This window comes from Hyposmocoma kahamanoa, unplaced genomic scaffold, assembly GCF_003589595.1.
Source record: "Hyposmocoma kahamanoa isolate Upper Pololo Valley unplaced genomic scaffold, ASM358959v1 78, whole genome shotgun sequence".
Lineage (NCBI taxonomy): Eukaryota > Metazoa > Arthropoda > Insecta > Lepidoptera > Cosmopterigidae > Hyposmocoma > Hyposmocoma kahamanoa.
The window spans coordinates 7,617,876-7,636,084 of record NW_020653945.1 but is presented as its reverse complement, the minus strand read 5'-3'; the positions used below and the strand labels follow the sequence as shown (position 1 = coordinate 7,636,084).

At 36.2% G+C, this 18,209-nt stretch overlaps 1 protein-coding gene across 2 annotated transcripts in view; it reads left to right on the top strand.

The window, feature by feature from the left end:
• LOC113233074 (hormone receptor 4) overlaps nt 1-18,209 on the top strand; it is a 101,182-nt gene that overhangs the window by 60,752 nt on the left and 22,221 nt on the right. Inside the window, exon 2 of one of the 2 annotated variants that reach the window (XM_026468048.1) lies at nt 13,406-13,657. The exons of the other annotated variant lie outside the window; for it this stretch is intronic. Coding sequence (XP_026323833.1) covers nt 13,642-13,657 — 16 coding nt within the window. The 5' untranslated portion in view covers nt 13,406-13,641. The remainder of the gene's footprint in view (nt 1-13,405; nt 13,658-18,209) is intronic. 2 annotated transcript variants of the gene reach the window in all.

Genomic DNA, 18,209 nt, shown 5'->3' with positions numbered 1-18,209 from the left:
AGGTCTCGCCAGTGCCTGACCGACGGTGTCGTAGAGACTTCAAGTGTCGATTGTGCTTATTATCGATCAAATATATGAGTTTATCGATATTGGTATATGGTCAAAGTAAATTATGTATTATATCAATGTTTTCAAAATTTCACATTTAATCTCACGGTTCGAATACTAGCGATTACCATATTTTCCAATAACTTGTCACATACTTTAAGTATTTTGTACTCCGTTAATTCCAGGTGGACACGTTTAGCTACTACTAATCATTAAAATATCTTAAAAATATTTTTGTTCGGGAAAGGAAGTTCAGAAATTAAGATTGATGAAACCTCTATAGGTTGTGCTAGCCCTATGGCTAGCACGATAAGGCGCGCCTTGCGCGAGAGCGACTTAAAGCGCGAGATCTCTATGCGACAAAAGCAGTATCTCAAGCTTTATGTCGCTCTCGCGCTAGTCGCGCCCTATCGTGCTAACCCTACTGTACTTCAATTAAAGAGGATGGCCCAGGTAACGCAACTATTGGACCAGTTAGGAATTCCGTAGATTGATGTTTATTCATATAATATGAAAAATATAACTTTTTAATATAAGGATATTTCGTGTGTTATGGTTTTTCAAAAGAATATTTTTAAAGACAGTAGGTTTTACAACAAACGAGAAGTTTTGCTGTGTAATTTTGGAAGTATATGATTTAACAGAAAAATGACAAACTACGACACTTGATATTAATTTCTAAGTCTTGTTTATTGAATAGTGTTCCGTCTCATTGCTTAATATTCAAAATATAATCAAACTTTGTTAGTATGTAGCAGGCCGTCCTCTTAAACAATAGTTTAAATATTTTTTTTATCGATATCGATAAGTAATAATGTTCATCACAATTGACAAGTAATCAAATCGTAACAAGTACGCCACAGGTCCCTACGGGAAGTACCGTAACTCGGTAACTCGCTTACACCCGGTACCGTTGGGCCGTCTCGGTGCGCCGGCGCTGGCTAGACCGGCAATTACTCTCGCTTTCGACTGCTTTTATCTCTTTCCCGCTCAATCACATGTTTTCTGTTACCGGACGTTACCGTTCTTTTGTTCTGGACAACACTATTGTTGGGAACTTTCTTTGGTGAACTCTGAAGCGTTATTTCATTTTAACGCTAATCTCCAAGTGTGAAACAAAATGTTCCATTGTCATCGTATTTGGCCTCAACTTAGTGAATGAGTATAATGAGTGTAGTGTGAGGAGTTTCTTTGTTATAATTTTTTATTTTAAAATCTTTGACATCAATGTTTGAGTGCGTCTCATATCATATTTCTCCACGCCAGCTAACAATTTCTTACCGTATTCAAATGTCAACTCGAGTATATCCATATCGCACTTTGCGTTTTGATTACATAATAACTTTTGCATAAGTATTATATTCACAAAACTTAGTAATAAAGACCACTGCAAAGTTTCCTTAACAACAAAACATGAGATTTCAAAAGTTTGTATAAGTCAACACAATCAATTATGATACGTGTGATACCAGTTCTTTGTTACATCACCAAAATTGACGGACTCGAAAATCAACTCCGATACAAAGTATAAGCAACATTTTTATGACTTTGACGTTGGAACACACTTCCAACGTCAAAGTCAACGGCCATTGGCGTCCGTGAGCCGAGTCGGAGATAAAATCGCGTGAAGCAAGCATCCAAAAAAGTTTTAAAACCTTGACCACGGAGCCGACTCGAGTTGCCTTTCACGCCTCCGTCAGGTGGCCGTTGTATAACTCACTTTCCATTTCTTTGCCTCTTGCGGTTTTGAGTAGGAATATTACGGGCACAAAACGTTATTTGGCCACATATAGTTCACTTATTATAAACAAACAATATTTCTATCTCGGAAAATGAAATAAAAACAAGCGTGTACGAATTGCTACATTATAGCGACTCTTTAGGACAGCCTGTAATTCATCCAACTTAATTTTGAAATCAATCGACGTTTCACTTGTAATCATTCGTATTTATTGATTTTGTATTTGATACTATAAGTTAATGATCTATAAAAATCCTACGAATTTGATTTTGCACTATTGACTGTCTTTGATAAGTTTATTTTGCACTGGATTTTAAATTTTTTTTTCTTTTAAATCGATATCTACGTTTTGTTTCTATTTTTAAATTGTATTAAAATATGGCGCCAAAGATTTTTTAAATACTCTCTACTTCCTGATATCTAAAGTAGAAAATGAAAATGAAAAATAAACATTTACACACCGCTCTATTTTAATCCTTTTTATTTGCCCCTGATAGTATAGAATCAAAACTTTTGATCTCGAGCAATTCGTCTCTCTATTGGCGTATTTGCGCCTGCGTTTATTCGTGAGTGGTTGCGAAACGCAGCGCCGGCAGGGACTCGAGTTAAGGTCGCCAATATGTGGCAATTTTCCCATTTCGAAGAGAAGCCAAACCTTGACCTAGGAGCTAAATTCCATTTCATCATCACACTTCACGCGCCCGCCACATATTGCAACTCGTTTGCACGTTTTATAACACAAATTTAATTATTTAATGCATTGGCAAATGTTAACATGTACATATAGCACTTGCTAATTTATGTTATAAACACAATTTTATTGTGTCAGCAGTTACATGGTTAAGGCTACGTAGAGTAAATAAAAGTGACAAAATTTAGTTAAGACACCAAATATTGTTTTGCTGATGTAAATAGGTAATTGTATAACGATGCAAATTTTAAAGCATAAAACATAAGCCCGTTGCTTATATAGACATTCTTTCACGGTATATCAAGGTAGAGTTCTGCAATACAGCTATTTGCCGCTAGATGGCGCGACATGTCTAGTTAAGCACGCTGAGACGTGGCGGAGGGGCGCGCGCGCGCATTGCGCCACCGCGGGCTCTTTACGCAACGAGTCCATTCACCCCGGAAGGCGTTTTCCTCGCAGTTTCTTTAGCAGTGTGTTACTGTGGCGATCGCGTGACTCGCTCGCGTGGACAACATTACTCCAACACCCTCTCGCGGGCGGATGCGAGCCACTCAGGGCAGACCTAATTCTCCTCTCGCACGAGACAAATATGTAACAGATGCACTAAAAGCTTGCTTTTAGAGCAAATGCAGTTGACTTCGTTTCAGTACGCGTCTAAAATATATTAGAACCTAGATATTGTAAGCGTTCGCTCCAGTTGTCGCGCTGCAATGTAATGAATTCCAAGTGGTCGTGAGTAACGTTCCCACGAGATAATATTACAGAAATATTTTTACCAAAATACAAATACGTAAGTACTTATAATCTTGCATCTGTAGTTTTCCTTAACATAAATCATCGGTCACTTGCAGACAGTTGTTCAAATAATTTTATGACAAAATATCCACGCGCTATTTATTTTCATGCGTGTTGTTTACAGTCATTTGCAAATGACTAACCTACTTATTAGCTATTCTTCAAAATACATGCGATATATAATCACTCGTAATAGCTACGACGTGAAGAAAAATATTCAAGTAACATTTGGCAATTGCCTCTCGAAGGCAAATCGCTGACAGTTTCAAAAAGTACACTTATACTTAAGTATACATCGCAAAACACTCGTAAATTCTATTCAATATTATATATAATAAATCGTCGTTTTGTGTGTTAACAGGAGCAGGAAATGCATAAATTGGTTGTAGTTTGAGAGTATTTCAATTTAAACTAAATATACTATAAGTAAGTAATTATTAATGCTAAAATCTTATGACACGTTCTAATTCCGTACCTGAGAAGCATTACATTGTAAGCGCCATTTTTCTTATTTTACGGGGGATGCGATTTTGTGTTGAAAAGCAGTTTGTACCACAATTAGGGTAGCTCGAAATGTTAGTAAAACTCAGTTAGTTTTATTTCAAGCCATTTTAAATGTTGTACATGCTGCATTCCGACACAAAATCGCGTCCCCTGTAAAATTACAAAAATAACACTTACAGTGTAATGCTTCTTAGGTACGGAATTCTTTCTTGATTTGAGAAGAAATAATATTAAACCACATGTAAAAGGGAAACTTTTTAAATATTCGCCATACAACTAGTAGCAAAGTATCCAGTGGTAGCTGCAGATTTCAACACAGTTTTCTGAAATAGCCGAGCTATAAACAAGGAAACTAAAACATAATATTTTCCGTTGATTGTGACGGACGCAGCCGCAACAAATACTCTTCAGAGCTGGGTTAATGTTCTATGGGGAAATTCGTTTTAGTGTTTTCTTGCTACTTGTTTCGCAAGATTTGTGTAAACATTAAAGAGTGAGGTGTATATTACAAACAGATAGATGTTCCTTCGAAGTTTATAGCGCTAAAATTATAGTTGTGAAGTGAAGCATATGCTTCAAAATATTTACTAACATGAGGCATGGATTTGTTTTTCTATAGTGAAAATAGAAATACTACTATGATTTGTAAACAGCTATATTTCGAAGTTATTGTAGAAAGATGCCATTAGATCTTTATTGTTTATAGGTGTGCCATCTCATTCCAATATATCTTTTGTATCATATAGTTAATATGCAGTCTTTAATGAATACATTTGAATACAATAGTTAACGTTGTATTTATTTTCCTTGCAATTATTTTTCAAATAATTTCCTAGGTCGTTATTGAGATTGTTAGACAAGAATTGATGTGAAGTCGCAACCCTGACAATACAACAAGATACGATTTTGCAACAACTAAATGACTTATTTTGTGTTCTTATGTCGACTACTTTGGAAATGAAGTCTGTAATATGCACCGTAATATTTATTACTTATGTTTAATTTAGTCTCTATATTATATTACTAAAAAGCGACACTCGCTGTGCTATTGTTTTGTAACTTTTTCAATAGTTTGTTGTTACCGTCACTCGATTCATAGGGAAAGGAAAAAGAGGTAATATAAAATGACATGTCACACGGCTCTACATAAAATGGCGTTCAAAGTATTTTGTTGTTGTGTTGTTGCGAACAGTAGATTGGTTAGGGGTCACGATATTCTGGCGTTGTAGTATGTGATTTAGCAGTTAAAGCCTGTTTTACATAACAGCTGACATTGTCGTGGGGCGGCTTACGCAAAGATACATCGGCCCCTTGCGAAATGAAATGTACATCGCACACGATATATAAGTTATTTTTTGAAATGTGAAATTCAAATCATATCTTTTTAAGCTGTAGTTACCAATGATACACTCGGCGTCACAAAAAATCGCACCTCTGCGAAAAAAAATAAGAGTACCTAGAAATAGCATATCCATTCAACCTAACGAATATTGATATGTAATAGTAATAGAAAGTAAGTATAACAACTTTAAATTAACAATAATTTTGTTTACGAAACAAAACATGTACTTTCAGTACGAAGCATTGAAAACAGCTGAAATACAAAGTAAAGGTTCTAATAAGTTATCTATTCAAGGGTATAAATTAGTTTTATAATTCAAACAAGTTGTCTTTTAACATTCATCTGATATCAATACAAAATATTTACGTGGCTATTCTTACACTGGCAATTGATACTTTTACAAATACTTCGTCAATGTCCGGAATCAAAACGATATTGCAGACAGTTATTTATTAGAAACTTTTTAAATAAATGACAATTGCCAACTTAAAATACCACTCCTTATCACTTGTCCAATCTCCGAGAAAACCGCAATCGTGTTGTAACCCGCAAAATAAATAGAGACATAACAGATCTGCTAAAAGCCATGATGTTGCTTAAAACGAATTGAAAGGCGATAAGAGATGCTAGCAAGATCCGTTTGTTCACTCTTTTGGACGAAATATGTTTTACATGAAAATAAACTATTAGCAAAGCATACTTGAAAATAATTTTGAAGGTACTATTTTGTATTAATTTTGTTTACACTGAACTAGCCTTTAGAATGGATTATTCTGGGAAACTAAGATGTGAACCCGGAAACTAGTTTTCATTTGCTTTGACCTCGGCTCCGACTATCTATTTGTACCCTAGGAGTCGAAATGTTTAGCCCGTGCGGTTCCGGTGCCCTTCATCTTTAGAAAATTTCATAAAAAAAATTAATAGACTGCTTGGGAAACCCAAGGGCCGGCAGCTACTATGCTCAACATATTGGCATAGCTATACAAAGGGGGAACGCTGCCAGCATCTTGGGCACTTTGCCGTGGAGACACAAATTTATTTATATTTTTATTTTTTGTGAGCGACACGCCAGTCCATGACCGTTGCTGTACCACTTAGAGCTTTAAATTACAAAGATCTGAGGGGCACTGCCACTTACCCTGAGACATAAGTTGACAAGTCCCAAGTGCCTGTAATTTCACCAGCACCCGTGAGGGAAATATATGATTATTTAATCCTAGTTTCAGTTTGTAGTATTTAAACTTTTTATTTTATTTGTATTTTGTATTTTAGTTGTTTTAGTTAAGATATTCCAAAGCTATTTGCTTGTTGGTCTATTTATTTATAATACTTGGTCCAGACAAATTTTATCGTCGATTTATTTCGGTAGACTAATGTGTTTTTGCACTCTAACTTTAGATTCTAACGCGCAATATTAGGCTTGTTTTGCAACGCAATATAATGCTCTCTCAGCTTTCCTATCTCTTTGTGCCAACCAACCAACACCTCAAGTGTTAATGCTCGTGAATTAAAACATCTCTATAATACCGTCCCAAATAAACAAGGGTAAAGACCTTTTACATAACTTTGTTACGTGGACACGGTGAGAGGCAATGTCAGCGTTTGCAATCGTGCTACTATAAACCGTAAGCAGAGTTCCAACCACACACAGTCTTTAGTAGTTGTTTTAGAATCTGACTGTCCTTGTTTAGAATTTTTATTGTGCTTTGAAAAAGAGAGATCATCAAAAAGCTTTAGCGTGCCAAATACCATTATTGTAAGACTTGTTGTAAATGTTATAGAGTGACAGAACTGTTTAAATCTACTTGGTTAACTGTTTAACGCCTTGAACATAAAGTCCAACGGACACTGAACTCTATATTTTTAGATAGTGACATTTAATATGAAGCGCTTACATACTTGTACGTATTTAAAGAAAATACTATTTCTATTATACTAACTAAGAGCCAGCGAGAACTGGTCGATGGTGGGGGAGAGCATCGAAGATCTTATGAATGCCAACGTGCGCTGCTGAAAAACACCCCTTACGACACCGCAAGCGTCCGCCAACGCACCAACTACCCCGGCACATTCTTTTTTTTTATGATACCAAGTTACGGGATGAACAAGTTGTACTCCTGGTAGTAAGCGACACGCCTGTCCATAACAGTTGCAGTGCCACTCAGAACTTTAAATGACACGGTCGGAGGGGCACTGCCACTGGGCCCCTCACCCTGAGACGTAAGTTGATAAGTCCCATGGGCCTGTAATTTTATTACAAAACAACTCGTTGCTTACTTTTTTATTACACATTTACGAAAACAGTAGGTATTAAGGTTAAGTAAGACAAATGAAAGCACATGCAAATTGTGTGTTAACGCATTGGTAGAAAACAATCGACACCAAATCTATTATTAACACTATAAAGCGAAACCCATGTGAGCGTTTGGCTCGATTCGTACCAAATTAAAAGGTTGAGGTCGATCTTAATCTAAGTATTCAATTTAAGTGTTTCAAAATATTAAGTAACAAATAAGTACAACAGTTTTATGATTGAAGAACACTTCGATCGTGACAATAAAAATTCGAAGGTCTCGCCTGACTGTCGAATAAATACAAACCATTACATACGAAACGTGAAAAGTGTCCGTTTGAACAATCTACAATGCCAAAGTCACTGAGCTAATCTACAAATTATACATTTCCTCAGTAAATACATAATTTAATAATTATTATAACGTGCATACCAATGCATGGGCAATTATGCAAAATGTGAATTAAAATTTCAGGCATTTCACAACTGTAGGTAATTTTCATTACAGATCAAGGTTCCTCTAGGCCTTAATTTCGTCTTTTGTTTCGTTAGAGTATGTGCCAAAAAAGGTCAATGAACAGCCTCGACGTTTATATACTCGCGTTAAGCCTGTAATGTGGCTCATATCCTCTTCCTGACCAGCCAAATGAAAACTTTATGACGAATAGATTAAAGTTCAAAATGGTGTCTAACAAAAATAATTAAAATACCTTCTATTTTGGGTGTGGAACTATGCTGCGTGCAGTGATCTTGTTATAGCCGACGGTGTAGCGGCAAAGCAAATTGAAACTAAACACGTGGAATTAAAATTGAAAATGTTATGTATGCGAGTGGTAGATAGGATGTTTGCGAGTCGATGCGTCGGTTGGCAGTGACGGCCAAAATATTGGTTTGTTTATCGTTGCGCGCGTTCTTGACAGCGAAAAAGTGAAAACGGTTGCGGTGGCTGAGGGTTGTGAAACTAGGCGCCCGCGCAGCCGACAAAGACGCTGCGCATGCGACGCGAGGCGAGGCCCGCTATGGTGCGCATGTGACGACCACACCATAATTATTACGTAATAGGAAGTGTACCGTACAGTCGGTTTCTGGAATTTGATATTGTACATCATAGTAGCAATTACACTTCCGTTTGAATTTTGTTACTTGAAATTATAGGCGCTTTAGGATTCGTTGCATTAACGATGGTACTATGTTTTACAAAAATAGAACATACCTAACATAAGTCGAGAGAGGACATGTACTTCGGACGTTAAATATCAATTATAATTGGATTATGGAATAAAGTTATATAATTTTTTTATGATTCTAAGTAAAGGAACGAACAAGTCGTACGCCTGGTGGTAAGGGACACGCCTATCCAAAGCAGTTGCAGTGCCACTCAGAGCTTTGAATTACAAAGGTCTGAGGGGAACGACCACTGCGCCCGTCATCCTGAGTAATAAGTTGATGAATTCCATGTGTCTGTAATTTCGCCAGCACCCTTAAAACGGGAAAACAGTAATGCTTACATTACTGTTTGGCGGCAGAAATAGGTAAGGGGCAGTACTACCATGGGCGAACTCTCACAAGGAGCTCTGCTACTGCCAATAAATTATAAACGGCATTAAAAATGTGCAAATGGCTGCGATTTTATTGTACACGACGTAATATGTTTAGGCTTGTCTTAACTGTTGATTAGATCAGTAGATTAGTCACAGCGTACATTAGGATATTTGGCATCACGTTAACTAATTGTTAGCCGTGTAAGCGTACCAAAATATATAGCACAATGGTGCCGCCCACCGCATGTCATTGACATCCAATTGTTTATTGTTAAATTCAAAGTACTTTTGTTTTGATTTTCCACTGGTATCATCGACCTGCAGATTTATTTATCTGCTGCCAAATTTAGACAAAAAGCAAAACAAAAAAATAATTTATAATAGCAAAGTGGAATATTTATTGTCAATTGTTATAAAACTGTGAAGGTAACCTCGGTTGCCGGAAAATGTACATAAATCTCTGAGCATTACGAATGCAGTCTCTGGTTTACAAAAAAAACTATGATTATTTCTCAATTTGATACAACAATGGTAGATCAGGTTCTCCCATTAAGCAAATGTATGTTTGTGTTGGGAAAGACTCGCAATTTCCCTAAGCTAAAAACTGAGAACAAATCAGTATGTTACTTAAAATAAAATAACAAATAAGTGAGAAGTAAGCATGTTATTTTTTATCTAGACAATATAGAAGAAAATGATTTCAATTTGACTCCCTATAAAGTTGTGTTTGTCAGTTTTTTTTTTCAAATAGATTTCGTTCATTTTGTTATTCAAGCCTATGGGTTTTCAAAATGGCCACCACTAAATAAAACGTTCTCCCGCGAAACATTGTCAGAAAATCAACTACAGGGCTAAAAAGGCCGAATTGGCAGAATCATAATAATTCATAATAGGCAAAATAGGCGTCTTGACGTCGAGTTGCGAACACCAGCCCGTTACACCAATTACCAAGTACCAAGTAATTCATAATATGAATTGTCAAATAATCATATTATTATTCTGCTAATGTAGTCTTTTTAGCCCTGCTGAAGAAAAATTAGAATCATTTGAACATTTGGCCGTATTGCTAATTAGACACCTTAACCTGTCCCGAAGGATGAAAAACTTTACTTACTACTATTATCAAGCCAACCTTTGATGAGATTATATCGATATCTTGATTCAAACATGATATTTGGAGAATCATAGTAACCACCAATTCCGAAATAATACCAATCAATAAAATATTACAAACAATACAAAATAAAATAATGATACGAGACTTTACGCCCTAGCCATAAGCCATGATTATTTGAACGTGGAAATGATGATAGTCATTACGACTAAGCAAGCTTAGTAGACTTTTGACAATACATACGTACATTAAAGTATTGAACATGCATTGCAGGGTGTTTTGGCGAGTAAATCGACACGTCGGAGGTCATTCACTTTTTTATCGTACAACTCTGCAAATTTGGTTGCTAAGCGAAGACAGACGTTCGTATCGGGAAATCAACAAAACAATACGTCATCGTAATCGGTCAGGTGCTGAAGTTCATCGTATCCTTGAATAATGCTGTTGAACCTAATATTTTGATAGCCAGTCACTTACCCTGGACTTGACACTTAATCGTAATGTCAATATTTGCATTGCAAGATGTACACGACGAAATATTAGGTCGGTATTTACGACCGTTTGTGTTAATAATAGGTAAATCACAGCATCGAATATTTGCCCCCAAAAATGCTTATCACTTAATCAACATAGTACAAAATTCCTTATAGATACCAAATAGCATGACCATGCGATAAAGTCCGTTTGCAATTATTTATTAGTTCGTAATTCAATCAACATCAACTTGCTGAAATCGAGCGTATTAATCGTTTGGCCTAGACGAAAATTTTCATCAAATTATTCAGCACGGTTTTATGGCGCAAAATATTAGTTTTAATAACTTACTATACAATATTATCACAATTGTTGTCCGATTATTTATAATCATACTATAAGCTATGTTGTATAAATTATGCAAGAATATCACTACATTGTCTCTTGCTTCGGGTGGGATCGTTCAACCCCATCAATACCGTAGATACATTGATCACCGCGAGGATACCGTGTGAAAAACATCCGCATTATCGACACAATACCTTCGATATGGCCCAATAAGCATCTGATAAAGCGCCATGGGAACTATCGCCGAATCCAAAACTTGCGAAATCTTTTGTGCACACAAAAGTTGATAGAGAATCACAAAGAATGCTTGTTTGGCCCAGATAGCCTATTTGAACGTGGCGATACAGTTTTCGTTTATTTCATATTTAACGAACTGCTTGATGTCAAAAGTAGACAATAGGTATGCGGAAGTAGTAAAGTCAGTGGTATTTTTAATTCAAAAGCAGGTGCGTGTTATTGGGTCAACAGTTCAAGTCAATTTGTTCAGCGGTCTTTGCCCTGTAGTTGGATATATCGAATTAAATATAAGTTTATCACTCGTAGGTTTTATCAATGGTTTGACCTTTCCACTAAATTTTCAGCCTAATTGCTTGCTCTTCTTAATAGTGATCCATTATCCTTCAAATTTACTAGCTTAATATTTATTCAAACCATCACAATCTCGCAATATTGATACATACGATACTTACTTGAGAACCTACCTAGGTACCAAGTTAAATAAGTGCCAAATTACGTTGAATCATCGATGACACAGAATTTTCAAGAATACCGTTTTGTATTTATCAATATCAGATTGCAGGACTTCCTGTTTTCAGCCCGAATTGGGTCGGAGGCCGCTTTCTCCAATTCCTCAGATAGACGGACCATACATAGTGCGTTGCGTAAACATTTCGAGTGTGTGTTTTTGTTCAGGGAATAGTTAACCCAGTTCAGCGAGCTAAATTTAAATAGTGGTACCTGACGGCCGGCGCATGCCGCCACTGATGCTCTCGTGTCAATGGTAATGGGAGCTCCGAAACTTGACTGTGCCGTACTAATTAGAGCACGTCATAAGATATATGTATACAAGGATAAATGTAAAATGTAAGAAGTAACATGAAATATTCAGGTAAACTAATCTTGATTAGTCATCAGTTTGGATTATATCATTGACGATTCTCATTGACACTGAATCGTTTTTAGAAGTCGTTCATATAAAAATTCTCAGTTTGCACAATATTTATTTAGACATGTAGAACGTCATTATTCAGTCTGTCTGATGGAACATCTATTGTTTATAGTTCGGTAGTTTACGAAATGTCCTTAAAATGACCTCCTCGATTGCGTACATTTCAAAATTAAAATATGAAAGTTGGCTTGTTAGCGATAGTTCATTGTTCGACACACAATGAATCAGAGGCACGGCCTAGGTAGATACATTAGTAGATATTGTGGTGGAATAGCGGCCGGCGAATGAACTCCGTTTTAATGTAATCTGACACCGAAGTGTGCTATCGGCCCGCCTAACCTTTCAGACAAAAGCGGCAGCCTTAACTGGGTTATGTTGCAGTCATTATGATAAAAATTTATAAACATTCGATTCCCGGTAGTCATTTGTGGAAAGTTTTGATGTACATATTTAATGGATAAAGTGTTTACCTAAAGTTTTCAAGACTTTCGTTGATATTCTCTGAACGACCTGTGACCGTTAAGAGCATTAAAACCCCTGTGAAATATCCAGAAAATCGTAAAAAGTCTTTAAAATAATTATGTGTTTTGTGAAAAATTATAAGTCAGGTAATTAGTCTATAACTTTTCTGTTAAAGCGTTCAAATATTCGCATAACTAAAGTCAAAAACGTTCTTGAATTTATTGTAACTAATAACGAAATCTTGAAAATTTGTTTGATAGCATGGAATGGGTATAGAGTAGTGTGGTCATGAAGAACAGCGCGTGCGCGTTCGGCTGACCTAGTTATGCGCTGGCGACGATTCAGTACGCGCCCGCGGACTACACACACCACCAGCGCCACCACAATTGCGGCCCGTCCTAACGCAGAACCATAGCCGAACTCTTTAACCAAATCCCTTTCGGCGGTTCAATGACCCCGCTATCGAAATCCGCACGCTCACACATATGTCCTCGTAAAGAAGTACCAGATAAAAAATGAAATAAAAAACATCCCACGTAACGGTGAATGAGTACCAGACAGAGATAACAGTATTTCGGCGGTGCACTCGCCGAATGTAAGGTCGACTACGAAAAACACTGACGCAATTTTTACAGCGTACGTAATTGAGTCAGTACGGAGCCGAACGGTGTGTGCGTGAGCGCCGAGAGCGACGCCCGCGTCCGCCGAAACGGAGGCGGAATATTTAGGTGAAAGTGTTTCGAATTTCGACATGACGACATTCGCGCTCAGTCGTTATCGTGATTTTGCCGAATCTAGAGGTTCCACCCGCGTCCGCGACGAGACTGCGAGTTGCGCGAGCGCTGCCCTCGCCCCCGTCTGACGTGCTTTCGCGCTCTTTGCAGGAAGTCCTCCGGATTCTGCATGACCGTGTCCAGTGCTATTTTGAAAAACTATGCTGAGAGTTGGTGTGTCCAAAAATTTTCGGAGACGTAAATTAAAAAGGTGATCGGTGGATTTGGAACAAGGTGATCGGTAGTGTGATGCACAGGAGTTGGTGATAGACAAGCTGTCGGAGGGCGACAAGCTGGGGCCGGACGAGGCTCATGACGCCTCCGCTCACGCGCACCAACTGCAAACGATGACCTCTACAATGGGTAAATATTACACATAAAATGTAACTAAAATAGATATCTCAAATTAAAAAAATATTACCATAATTTACGTGCGGCACTATAAACTCTAACTTACATAAATGCCAATCCAAAGAGTGCAAACGCCACGACGCACACATGTATAATTCAAAATTCCATGTATTAATAATTTTAAACGCTTTATATGCAAAATATATATGTATATAATGAAAATGATATACATTTCTTTTCTTTTTCTTTTCTTATATTTGTTATTATAAACAGACAAAATAGTGCACAATTGTTATCCAATAAAAAATATGTATACTATTTACGTAAGACTAAATTTAACAAATCATTAATTAATCATTTGTATTGTCTAACACACAAATAGCAATTTTAGGATAATAGTGAATATTTCGCACCACTATTTGGTCTGTGTTTCGCACGTATGAACATCATAAAAAACCGTAGCTGTACTTACGTCGCGTAGCACTTTGCTACGCGCAGCGCAGATTGATACGAATCCATTAAAGGTTTACTACTACTACTACAGTTTGAAAGTAGATGTTTTATTTATAAGAAGTATAATTTATAATTCGAATTTTATTAATTTACTTGTCTCGTGTATGTAATTATTTTGCATATATGAGTACATTGTTATTAAAATACTTTCAATTCAAGAATCACAAATGTAGGGGTTATTATTGTCGAAGGAATATGAAATAAAAACAATTATTTTTCGAGAAAACTCAATTAATATTAACCATGTAGTAACTCTATTTAATCAAACAAGAATTATCGGAAAATGAAATTATTACGTTGTTTCTTTTTAAACTCACATCCACATAGAAAGTTTCGAGCGTATAAATGTTATATATAGCTTTTACTATGTACCGGTAATTGAAAATCACGTAGAGATAATATAACCTGTATATATGACAATTAAGTACAAATAAACTAACATCCCACGTCGACTTTGTTTTGATATTTTACAAGCCTCAACGTGTTTTGCTCAATGTCTTATTGCGCAAACGCCAGTGCCCCAAAACACTTTTAAAAGTAAGTTTAATAGTTGCGAAACAAAGACCAATAGCGCAGTAACCGTGACATTCCCGAATCATCTCGTGAATCACGATCGTGACTGCATAACAGTTCACTCTTTGACCGAGCCAACTTTTACTTTCGTTACAATATGGCCGCCCTTTGTCTATGGTCCATGATTCGTGGGGTCGCTGAACTGCGGCCATTTTGGCGTTGCCGAAATACGTTTTTTACGCTCACTTTCCAATATGGTGAAAGCGAAAAGGTACCTAATGTCACTGCTTCCTTTCAAAGCATTGTAGTGGGAGGATGCCAGCGCCGAGGCTAAATAATAATAGATGTCTATTAGCCGGTAGAAGAAACTTCAGTTTTTGAATATATATCCCTTGTCCAATATTTAACTCATTTTGTATTGACGTTTAGGTATACCCATTTCAATTTCCTTGCCTCTAGTTTAAATCACTTTGCCTGTCTTGGAAATATCAACATGCGTATAAAACTAACTTTTGTAAAATTAAACGTCCGTCAAGCAGCATCAAAGCATAAAATTAATTTCAAATATATTTTAACACGATTAATACATTCTTATAGGAAATGTTAGGGATCGGAAGTGGTGTTTAAAAATAGAACGCTTTAGCTGCACGCGCAACGCGAATGTCAAGGCGTTGACGGCAGCGGAGGCCATTGAGTCCTCTAAGGTGGCTAGTGCCGAAATCCTGTACAGTCGTGACGAGCTACAAAACAGGGAAAACATTTGTAATATAATAAGTATTGGTGCGTGCAAACGCCACGTGTGTATTGAGACTTTTTTTATATTTATAACGTTCCTTATACTCGTTTCTTTATCTGCTTCAATGGCCTTACTACTTTATTTACGTAAAACCGTAGTAAACTATACAAGCTTCATTGATCTCTACTTATACAACATTTTTTCACGGGAAGTAACGTTTTCATGCCTCATTGGTGTTTGTGTATTTTTGTTAACAAATATTTGCATTGACATTTTTAATTATGAATAAGAAAGATTCGACTTTACTAGTTCAAAATAATTAACAATCTTGTGTTATTAATTTGTTTACCTGAGATCAGAGAAAAATTTAAAACAAAATACATTCGAAATTAATTACAGAAACGTTGATGTCTTATCTATAGAAATTATGTAAAAGTATAGCTTAACAAAATTTTTTGTTTCTCGCACACTTATCGATGCACATGTTTGAGATATTAAATTTTTTAAACATTTTAATACATTGTGGAAAAACCCAATACGAATACAAAGCATTTGTCCTCGTAGCCGACACTGACATTGTCTCCTGAATCAATATACATGCTAGTCTTCCTGTATCTTAATGATCCACATCTACATATTATAGCTAATGGGCTGTTGCATACACAGTATATTAAGTTCACATATACTTCTGATACAGCCTTTGACATTTTTATTAATCACATGTTCCAAAAAGTAAACAGTATGCGTGGTAAACAATATACCCATGCTCAGCCCACGTTTACGATGGTAATGAGTCGACACATTATTTTGTAATATCCTTGATTCGAGCGACTGAAGTATCCGAATTGGCCGGCGACCTCGTCGAAACACTGACATTGCCCGGAACAAACACTTCCTGAATCGACGCATTGAGACGGAATCACTACTTTTGTACTTAAGAAGATACTTGAAGATACCAGCAGATCAACAATTAATGGAATTATAGATTTTAAATTTCGATTAATTCTTTGTATCCTTCTTTGTGGTTTTGATTTGACAGGTTATTTAATGTAGTTTCTTGGCCATCTATGATGCATCTGACTGACCAAATATCTGCGCGATGCATTAGTATTTATTTTTGTTAGAGCAACCTTGTTTGTAGACTACCCATCGTGGAATATCCAGGAAAGTGAGCATATCTAGCACGGAAATTCTTTTATCACGTACCGTGCAAGTCACATCCATAAAGTACAAACTTCACAAGGATAAGGTGTACATCTGAACGTAGTGTCAATTTAAATGGTCCTAAATTAGTCATTAAGAATTTTAGCATTTGCACACGCATGTTTCAAATGAGTAACGTAAAAAGTTGACATAGAGAAGCATGCAAGTCAACAGCAATGTACCAAGTATAATAAATCTAAGTACGTTATAATAAATTGAATTGAGTATTAAGCCTTATACAAGGTAACTTCATTTCAGCTTTATCAAATATGTTTGTACATCATCCGTCCATCCATATAACATCATTCCGGTCAATGACTTCCAAACAAACATGTTCTTGAACGAAAAATTCTTTACTTCAACGTTATTTATTTATTTTAAAAATATTGATGAGGAAATATCAAACTGTAATATTGTAATTGTAATATTGTAATTGTAATACTGTAACAAATTATACATTTCTAAACAAAACCGTTTTACTTTAAAGCATATGCTCTTTATGGCTAGTTTTAGTGCCTTTAACATCCCAAAAAAGGATAAAGGGTAAAGGATAAAGATAAAACTTAAATCGATAATCAAACACGTTTCATTAATATTAACACAATACAATTAATTTACTCTTATTGCACACAAAAACAAAATACCGAGACAAACAGAAGACAAAAGACAAGTAACAACCGAGGCTTATCTCTTGCTTTAGAGGAATAAATGTCCCCAGACTGTAGTTTGAAATCTTTTATCATCACAATGTATTATTACCTCAATGTGTTTTGTCACCTCAATGTATTGAGGTGAAAAAACAAACTTTAAAAACTTTGAAAACAATGAAAAGCAACAGGGAGGATATTCACAAATGATTGTATACAAATGTAATAATATAATTGCATTAATTAATAAAATAATTATAATTTAATTGAAAAAAAAAACCGACCTCAAAAGCCCGTGGAACTACATCTCTTTGCCAAGTTTTATTGAAATCGGTTAACGGAATCCAATCTTTCTCAAAATTAGGGGATGAATCCGGTTTGGATTCATCCCCTAATTTGCCATCCTTAGAGGTGAAATATTTTCTTCAAATTTAAATGAGACCACTACTGAGGAACCTCTCTCCAATATAAATAACATCGAAATCGATTCGCAAATGTCGGAGTAACCGCATAATATACTCACAAAAAATGCAGTCGAATTGAATACCTCCTTTCTTTAAAGTGAGTTAAAATACAATACAAAACATACATAGTATACGTGTGCATTAGACAACATCACTTAAGTTGCTCTGATTCCAAAGTAAGTAGCTAAAGCACTTGTGTTATGGAAATCGGAAACAACGACGGTACCAGGAACACCCAGACCCGAGACTATATAGAAAAGTTAGTTTTCTACACTGACCCGACCGGGGATCGAACCCGGGATCTCAGAGATGGCGACACTATGAAAACCGGTGTGCAAGCTACTCGACCACGGAGACCGTCAAATCTGTTTATTTTCTTCTAAAAGCCTTGACCTAAGGAATACAATAGGTAAATGAATTTCACAACTTGATGCGAAGTATGCTATTTGATATAATATGTTGTTTATAGATATGGTTTTTATTCTCAA